This window comes from Nestor notabilis, unplaced genomic scaffold (assembly GCF_000696875.1).
Source record: "Nestor notabilis isolate BGI_N333 unplaced genomic scaffold, ASM69687v1 scaffold12976, whole genome shotgun sequence".
In the NCBI taxonomy this organism is placed as follows: domain Eukaryota; kingdom Metazoa; phylum Chordata; class Aves; order Psittaciformes; family Psittacidae; genus Nestor; species Nestor notabilis.
In genome coordinates this window covers 14191-23623 of record NW_009933389.1, presented here as the reverse complement: position 1 = coordinate 23623, position 9433 = coordinate 14191, and the positions used below count along the sequence as shown (strand labels likewise).

General features: G+C 45.8%; 1 protein-coding gene across 1 annotated transcript; it reads left to right on the top strand.

Moving 5' to 3' along the window:
- The first annotated feature begins 1853 nt into the window (after positions 1–1853).
- Positions 1854–4302, top strand: GPR174 (G protein-coupled receptor 174). Its single transcript, XM_010016865.1, has 2 exons — positions 1854–2822; positions 4108–4302. The coding sequence occupies exons 1-2, from the start codon at positions 1854–1856 to the stop codon at positions 4300–4302; spliced, it is 1164 nt and encodes a 387-aa protein (XP_010015167.1).
- Positions 4303–9433: the final 5131 nt, after the last annotated feature.

Genomic DNA, 9433 nt, shown 5'->3' with positions numbered 1-9433 from the left:
ACCATTCAGCGGAAGAAGGAAGCCATGCCTGGGCAGAGTCTTGCACCTAATGCTGCAGCCAGCATTCTGTGCCAAGGGGAAGTGAGTGCAGAGCATATGAAACAAGATTTCCTCTTTCTGGAGCTTTTTTTAGCATTCTGCTGGTTTTTAAGTAGCGCATTCAGCTGAACTTTGCAACACTGCTGCTTGGGATTTCCAAAGTGCAGTTTCTCACACTGCCACATTTTTACCCCCATTCCGAGAGCGGTTGCTCTCACAGGGACATTTCTGGGTGCCCCGGGTGAGCACCCTTGCTGCTCCCCGGCTTTAGCTGGCCTTTTTAGGACCCCTCATGATGTGGGTTTGCAGCCCCAGGGAGAGGCAGAAGGTGCTGCAAGCACATCCCTGCCCTGGGGCTGGGCTGGAGGGAGCAGGAGATGGGGAGAGGGAAATGCAGCGCTGGTGGGGGGCAGCAGGAGAATTGTTACTGTGCACGTGTGTGCAATGGGCTGTGAACAGAGAGATGGGCTGGGACTGCACCTTGTCCTTCCCCTTACATGTCTCACGGCCCAGCGATGGAGGTAGGGTGGATTTACCCCCCAGGAGAAGACGTGTGATTCAGCCATCCTGACTGGGAGCCCCTGGGCAAGAAATGAGAAGAAAGACAAGCTTGTTTAAAGAAAAAAAAATAATTTAAATATCACTGGAAGGAAGATATGGGTGATGCAGGCTTGGGGCTTAATCTTGTGAGCACCCCTGCAGATGCTCCCAGGCAGGTGCAGTCTTGCCCAAGCAGTGTTCACAGGAGCAGTGCCAGCATCTGCAGGCATGGGATACCTCTATGGACAGTGACTGATGGCACTGCAAAGTCACCAAAGCTCCTTGCTGCTGGCGCTTCAGAGCAAACGTCAGGCAAGAAGCTGAGACATTCTGGATGAAAATCAGCCTAAGGTAAAGCTTTGCAGCTCCTTGTAAGCCACCTGCACTCTGCTGAGCAGCTGCCCACATCTTAGGGGATAGTACTGGTACCTGGGAAGCCAAGACGAAAAGTGGATGAGTGAGAGGATGCACCAGGTCAGTCATTGCTGCCCTGGTCCCACAGCCCAGGGACCTACTGAAGGCAAAGGGGGATTTGGATGGAAAACTGGAGCTGGGAAAGACACAGCTGCAGAAAGCTGGTAGCAAGTGAAATACGCCCTCCGATCTCTGCTTGGTGGTACAGCACAGGAGGCTGGTTTGTAGCAGCAATTAAACACATTTCCTATTTATCACTCAGTGGTTTTGACCTACCTTCACTGGGCAAGGCGTGGTGCTTGTTAGGTGGGAGAAGAGCCAACCACCACAGATACCACTAGCAATAGGTTTCTGTTAGAGAGATGCTCCTACTGCTCTTGCAAGCTTTCCCATACCTCTTGCTTTGTAAGACCCATGTCTCCTCGCAGTGTTATAAATGCACCTTTCTGTCTTTCATCTGCAGGGCTGCACTGGTTGTCAAACTCCTGTGTTGACAGAAGTGGCTGAAATGCTACCTAAAAGGTGACAGAGGTGCAGCCCCAGTGATGAACTGTCAATTGCTTCAGCACATGATGCATTTCCTGGTGCGGATCTTCTCCCTGTCAATCCTGCAAGCAACTAGAGTAAGGTCTGGTCATTTCTGACAAAGAGCACAAGCAAAGCACACGAGCAGGACTTTAACACCCTATAACAAAGCTCCTCCTCAGAGCGGACATGATGATCTAGTAACCAAAGCCTCCCATACGGATGCCAGGGCCGAATCTCCTTATTTAAGCACAAGCCAAGCACAACCTGGCTGCAGGACAAGCGTGAGGAACATGTTACCATGCTGGGGCTGAGCAGGGATCTGGATCACAACCATGACAAACAGTTCCACCTGCACTGAAACAGACCTCAAGCCCTACTATGCAATTACATACACTTTCATCCTAATCCCTGGACTAATAGGAAACACATTAGCTTTGTGGGTCTTTTATGGGTACATGAAAGAGACTAAAAGGGCTGTAATATTTATGATCAATTTAGCCATTGCTGACTTATCACAGGTTTTGTCCTTGCCCCTGAGGATTTTCTACTACTTGACAGGGACGTGGGAATTTGGAGGAGGTCTCTGCATGTTTTGCTTCTACCTGAAGTATGTCAATATGTACGCGAGCATCTACTTCTTGGTTTGCATCAGTGTAAGACGGTATTTGTTTCTTATGCACCCATTCAAATTCAGTGACTGCAAACGCATCTGTGATGTGTACATCAGCATCATTGGGTGGGTTGTGGTCTGCATTGGCTGTTTGCCTTTCCCGCTTCTCAGACTCCACCAGGATGCTAAAAACACATGTTTTGTGGATCTGCCTGTAAAGGAAGTTGACCTTCCCATCTCCATTGCAATGATGACAATAGGTGAATTGGTGGGGTTTGTAACACCCCTACTCATCATCCTATATTGCTCATGGAAGACTATCTTATCACTAAAAGAAAAAAATTCTGCTTCACATGACCTTGGAGAGAAAAAAAAGGCTTTAAAGATGATTCTTACCTGTGCTCTGGTATTTCTGATTTGCTTTGCACCTTACCATATCAGCTTTCCATTAGATTTCTTTGTCAAAACCAAAAAGATTAAAAATGGATGTGTCCAGAAGGTGATCTCAGTGTTTCACGTTGTAGCTTTGTGCCTTGCCAGCTTGAACTCCTGTGTGGACCCAGTCATCTACTACTTTACTACAGATGAGTTCAGGAGACGCCTTTCCAGGCAGGATTTGCAAGACAGCATTCAACTCCACAACCTCAGTTACGTGAGGAAGCACTCCAGAGATGTACTCAGGAAGGACACCGTGGACTACTAGTGCTTGACTTCCCCAGACAGTTGCCAAGACTTCAAATGTTCACTATATTTTGGGGTTTGCCCCAATTTTTTTCCCCCACCAATTCCATTTCTGGCTTGAAAGCCATATGGTTTGAAGCCATATTGCTGCCTTGGATAAGCTTTAACCACAGGGCTCTGCCTCAAGGGTAGATGTCCATCAGGCCTTTCATGTCTGCTTTTCACCAAAGAGAGAGCGAATTATTTCTCTTTCACTGATAACTGACCCTGCACCATCACACCTACTCTTCATTGAAGGCAGCATCATTAAGGCACAGTCAGAGAAAGCAAACCTCTAAGTTTACTGTAAGGGAAACTCATTATAAGCAGAGTCAAAGGTGCCACACAACAGGCTATGAGAGATTTTTATGAAAGGCTCAAAAGTGGATGTATTTTTAATAGCAATCTCTTTAAAATCAAATAACAGAAGGTTTGGGCTTGACTGATATTTCATTTGCACCTTCCTGTAAGATTTATTTTTCTGTGAACATCTGAACTGCTACATTTTGAAATGCAACAATACTGTGATGGTATTAGGGTTTATTTAATTCAAATGTTGTTTTATAATTTATGAAAAGAATATATATTTTGTAGAAAAAAATGTGAATCCCAGAGAGTGTTGGAACACAGAAGGACTTTTTTTCTTAAAAAAAATAAATCCCTTTTATATAATAAAACCAAACTCCACCACCTCATCCCTACAGGAGTCTGAGACAGTGTGTCTGTACCTGAGTGTGTTGCTGGGTAAGGACTGATGTTCATGGAAACCATGAAGCACATTGTAATTCATTCACAGCAATGAAAAAGTATTTATTTTTTTATTTCCTTTTGTATATTAAAAAAATCCTTTAAAAAAATAATTAAATGTAATTCTTGGCCAACTCTCCTGTCTGTAACTGCCTGAATCCCCAATATACCCTTACACAGACCAACACGTGGCAGCACTTGGATGCTGACTCCTCTAAAGCACCTGTAGAACATTTTAGATGCCTTTTCAGAATTATTTTAACCTTCTTCTTGCACTGGGGACAAAAGCAAAACACTGGCTCACAAAGGGACAAAACACACTGCTGAACACTGCAGCAGCTCATCTATCCCCCACAAGAGGTTTACCAAGACATGGTGAATTCCTATCACTGAAGGCCAGCACCAATACAAGCCCATCACCGCCCTTTCAGGCCTCTATCCCCATGGGAGGGAAGCAGTATGGCCCTGTACAGCCCCACAGAGCTACTTTTAGCTTCTGAGGGGTAAAGATGTTACACAAAGTGGTATCAGAAGTTCAGAAACTGTTAAATAAGAAAAACCTCAATAAGCTTCAGTTTTCCTACCTAGAAAATGCTGTGGGTGCACACGAGCTGTTCGTCTGCTGCCATAGCAATGTGGTTTTCGTATTAGTATTAACCGTCTCTTTCTACAGGAAGTTTGGTGTAATAGAGTTGCTCACATGAGCTACATTCAGGAGGGACTTGCCTGCCCCCTCCCGCAACAGCACCTCTGCCCCAGGTAGGGTTAGCTTGGTCTCACAAGCCCTTGGCTGATGATGCCACAGATATCTGGAGAATCAAGACATCTCTTAGATTAATGGCAGGTGCATTTTCATGCCCTGTCGATGGCTCAGGATGCATGATACCAGCCCATGCTTGCGTCCTGAAGCAATCACACACCAGCAGAGAGATGTTCTGCTGCATTTCTGCCACCCAAGAAAGCCTCAAGTGGGGATAGCACATGGCACATGGGGTTTGGAGAAGACAAGTGATGTCCAGCCACTGCAGCACCAAGGAGCACTTACTGTTTGATCACTTTTCTGCCCTGCTTTGAGCTCTGTGCTAGGCAAGATCTGATTCTTCACCTGAACTTTGCTCAACTCTGACTGCAGGTCTCCCTTAGCCTGTTCAAAGCTAAAAGAAGCTGATACTCGCATGGAAAATTTTTCTCAGGAAAGCTTGTGAGTAATAAACGTGGTGTGCAGCACTGGACTGGGAATTTGAATAAGAACACAACTGAAAGCAAAAAACAACCCCAAAACATCCCCTTATTCTGCATGAAGTATTTCCTCTGGTTGTTCAAGAAGCACCTCTTCCCCAAGAGGGTTATCATCACTGAGAAGCAAAGCACTGAGGTCTCTGCCAACAACCTCACCAAGCTGATTTTGTGCTGAAGCAACAACTGACTTTTTGACACAGTTAGGTTTCATTTAATGCTAAGAAAAGGTACTGTGGCAAGAGCGCAGGCCCAGGGAATGTCTCAGAAGCTGTTCAGAAGCACCACCAGGTTTTTTAGGGAAGTCTTATTTACACATGAAACAAGGTGATGAGGATGACACAGCACTGAGTGGAAGCAGAGCTCTCTGTGGGTTTCTGAATGCAGCACAGTGTAGCCCCCCATTTCCACTGACTCCCACATGGCCCCGCGCCTCTGAACCCACGCACTGCGGAAAGAGCAGCACTGCCTGCAGCGGTTTCATCACACCTCTCTCAGCTTCCTTTGCGTTGCTGTCATCATGACAAGAGATGATGGGTCTTTGTTCTTTTTTTCTTCCTGTTAAGACTTATAACTGCACTGCAAATGAAGGCTGCTATGAAAGTGGGGGAGTGAGCGTCTGCCCCTCTTCCTGCTCTCCTCTTTGTGCCTTTGAGCCAGATCACAGAGCACCGAGGCGGCTCACTTGCTGCTGATAGTGGGCTTGGGGAGAGTGTTGAAACACCAGGCTGTGGGTGACAGTCCTGCCCAGGCACAGCAATCCTCCACCACTGGTTGTGAGGCTTCCTGCAGCTGCACTGAAAGCATCATTTCCAGAGCCAGAAAAGCTCTTACCTCATGCGTTTGACCAACATACACCTGAACCCACTGTGAACCCACTGATCCCTTAAGTCTGTTGACAGTGAATTCCCTATTTTATCTATATGCAGATTGCTTGGAAAGATATGGCTGTTGCTCTGAGCCAGCCACCTGATAACATCTTAAGTTGCCCCTTCCTCTTGCACCACAAGCAACCAGTTCTCTTTTCACCTCCTCTGCCTGACTCATGCCTCAGCAGAGGCGAGCTCTTGCCTGTGCTCAGGACACCCAGCCACCTCCTGCCCAATGGCTGCCACCTTGGGGTCGAGCAGGGGAGCTGATGGCACAGGTCCTCTAACATTTCCAATATCCTCTTCATCTCCTCTGCCATCACCAGCCATTGCCTGTGAGCTATCCATGTAATCCAAAAGATCTGAGGCACTCAACATAAGAACATGGAGTAAATCCAGAGGAGGCCACAAAGATGCTCAGAGGGCTGGAACACCTCTTCTATGGACACAGGCTGAGAGAGCTGGGCTTGTTCAGCCTGGAGAAGAGAAGGCTCCAGCGAGACCTTAGAGCAGCTCCCAGTGCCTTAAGGGGAGATTTATATTAGATATTCGGAAGAAGTTCTTCACTGTGAGGCCAGGTTGGACAGGGGTTGGAGCAACCTGGTCTAGTGGAAGGTGTGTCTCTACCTGTAGGAAGGGGGTTAGAACAAAATGAGCTTTAAGCTCCCTTTCAGCCCAAACCCTTCTGTGATTCTATGATTCTACAATCTCCTTTCTTGTGTGAAAAGGCTTGATTTACAGGTCCTCTTACCCAAGCAGAATTTTGCTTCCTCTTTACATGTCTTTTCTCTTAGCAGCTCTAGCTTTTATTTGCTATTGTCATCCGGTTGCCCAATGTCCTCCAAAGACTCCCCATTTCTCGGTAACTGGTGTATTTTCCTGCTCCATTTAAGGCTGCACTGGGAGCAAACTTAGACACTTTGTACTTTACTGTTCACCTTCTTTTTCACTGCTGTTAGATGCTAAAAAGTAGTATAATCCCCAGCATCATAAAAACAGCTCATTGGCCATAAAGACGCACAGAGCATCAAACACAGCACTGCTGGACACTGCTTCTCAGACCACAATAACTAAAAAACCACAGTGAATGACCCAGATACAAGTCAACCCCATCCAGTACAAAAACAAAAGAAAGAAGTTAAAATCTTGTCAGGGATAGTTTGATAAATACCCTGACGAAAAGAAAGCAGATAAGCTGGACCTGTATGGGCAGTGCCTGGTTCTCACTGCCAGTTAAGTCAGGACAGAGGGGCTCCAGCATTTAGGCTGATAAACTGAGCTCTGTGTAAGAGTGACCTATATGATATACATCAGTGGCCAAAAGATCTGATGTTGAAAAAAGATCAGGTTACTTAAAACCATCAAGAATAAAATAGCAGCAATAAAACCTCAGAACATCTGCAACAGCTATTTTGGTACTACCACTCGCCACTGCAATGTGTTTGTTGAGACCAGCAACTACTATCAGATTAACCTGTTTCTCTCACCCTTTCCTCAAATGCAGTGATTTGCTCTACAGAATTTAACAGCAGGGATTACACTGCTGAAATAGATTCATGAATGAATTTCTCAAAATTCAAAGAGAAATATGTCACAAAGTAGAGTATTTGGGAAACTTAGTGTGAAAACACGACATTCCAGTTGAAATGAGCAGTCAGGGGTGCAGGGATCTTCTTATCATCATCCACCAAAGGAAAAAAAAAAAAGATCACAGCCGAGACCTGGGCAGAGGGGACAGACACAAACATGACTGTTGGTGGTTAGTGCCATCTCCTCAAAGGGGAAGACCTGGCTGCTTGTTCCCACTTCCAGCTCTATTTCTGTACCTTACGTCAAAACAATACGGGATATACTCTGTAAACATCACGAACTGCTGGTCGGGCTTGGATGGGGGTTTTTGGTGGCAGTTAGCACTTCATTTTAAGGGATCCTGTCCATGTGTGGGTGATGACTGAGCAGCAGCTACCTCTAAGAAAGCGGGTCCGGCAACATGTCCACTTGTCCCGAGAGCCCGTTTCAGCATGAGTTAGACCTCAAAAAATAATTCTCATCCCAGTCAGACCCAGTGCTCTGTCTGGACACACACCGAGGTACCCACATATAGTTAAAGGGCAGGGAAAAGTGAATCTTCTTGGAGGTTGAATACCACCATAGTCAGCAAATGGTTGACCTACAATCATCAAGATCATAATTTTTGATGCCAGTCTGCTCAAGTTCCCTTCAGCCCCTGCCATTTTCCCCTAAACATAAACTTTATAAAAGAAAAGCCAAGAACACCCAACAGGGGTAGGATGAACACGAATGACATAACCAATTGTCATAACTGCTGTTAGAATTAACAAATCACTCACCTGCCTACCCATTTTCCCCAGTGGGCTCACCAGTGATGCAAGAAGGGAATATTGATGTGGCTCCAGCTTAGTGAAGGGCACAGCTTTTGCAACCACAATGTGCAGCCACCAGTGCTGGGCTCCAAGCACCCCTCGGCCAGCTTTGCTTCTCTGCCTGCCCTCCCAGGGGTCCCAAGGGAAAAACTCCATTTTAAAGCTTTTAATTCACCTAAACTCTTGTCTAGGCTGACTGGTTTCTCTAATCTGCCATCAGCCTGTTTATAAGGCCTGGGATTCAGTGTCATCATCTCACGCAAACTCCACTATTACATGACATATTTGATATTTAAGAAATGGTAACTCCTTGTGGTCAGACTGAAGTCTGCCCAGCCAGCGTGGAAGTTCCCAGGAGATCTACATAAAACAGAAGCTAAAACTCATACAGCTGTGAGTTACTAGTTTAATGAGAGCTTTCTTATGTAAGTGAATTAACTCTAACCATGCAGGTTCTCCACAGCTCAGTGTGAGCCCTCAGGAGCTGGAGGTCAGCATTTGCAAGGGCCTCATAAGGGTGAGTTTGCCTCAATTTGCATCAAAGTAAGTAGCCCTTGGGAGAAATACCAAATGGGGGACCACAACACTGTCTGCTCAGAGGCAAAAGGATGAATGCAACAGCAATGCTGCAACACTGAGATTTTATGGCTTTGAAGAACATGTCTATGCTTCTCAGTGTGATGGCCACAACCTCTTCTACATGGAACAATGTACAAGAGCAGTGGAGCAAACCAGGCCTCCTCTGACCATCTCCCTGTGAAGTGATGATACTTTCCTACAAGATATCAGGGCTCAGCCCCAGAGCACCAACTCAGCAGGACATCAGTGTTCTGTTGTAGATCCCAGCTCTGCAGCAAGGGCCCATCTTCCCTTTGCAGCATTAGTCTTTTGGTAAGTAGGCTTTGGTTGGTTAATGAAAAGACAGAAAGGAAGAAAATCAAGCGATGCTGATAAAGCAAAAAGTTTTGTAGCAGGAAACCACCAGCTCCATTAAGAAACAACAAATAGAGTGAGTCTGCAAAGAAATAAACACACATACCCAGTATATCTGCAAACAGGATATTTATAGAAGAAATACACAAGTTGAGATCTGGAGCTCACTTTTTTTCTCCTAGACTCAAGGCACTCAGCCAGAAACTTTTGTTGTCCTTCCAGTTAGTGTGAGTCATTTCCTATTGAAAAATCAAAGGTCTTGATCTACAGTGAAAATAGGGCCTCAGAAATATTCCAGCCATCAGCAGTTCTAGGTGCAAGCTCTCCTCCACCCATGTACGCTTCTACTTCCTAGTCACGTCCACCCAAGGAAACTTTTACCATAGAAAACACTTTCAGACCGTAACAGAAGA

Coding starts and splice junctions, on each gene's coding strand:
- GPR174 (XM_010016865.1), top strand. CDS start 1,854: ATGACAAACAGTTCCACCTGCACTGAAACAGACCTCAAGCCCTACTAT. Junction 2,823..4,107: donor ATGTACTCAGGAAGGACACC/GTGGACTACTAG, acceptor TGAGGGGTAAAG/ATGTTACACAAAGTGGTATC.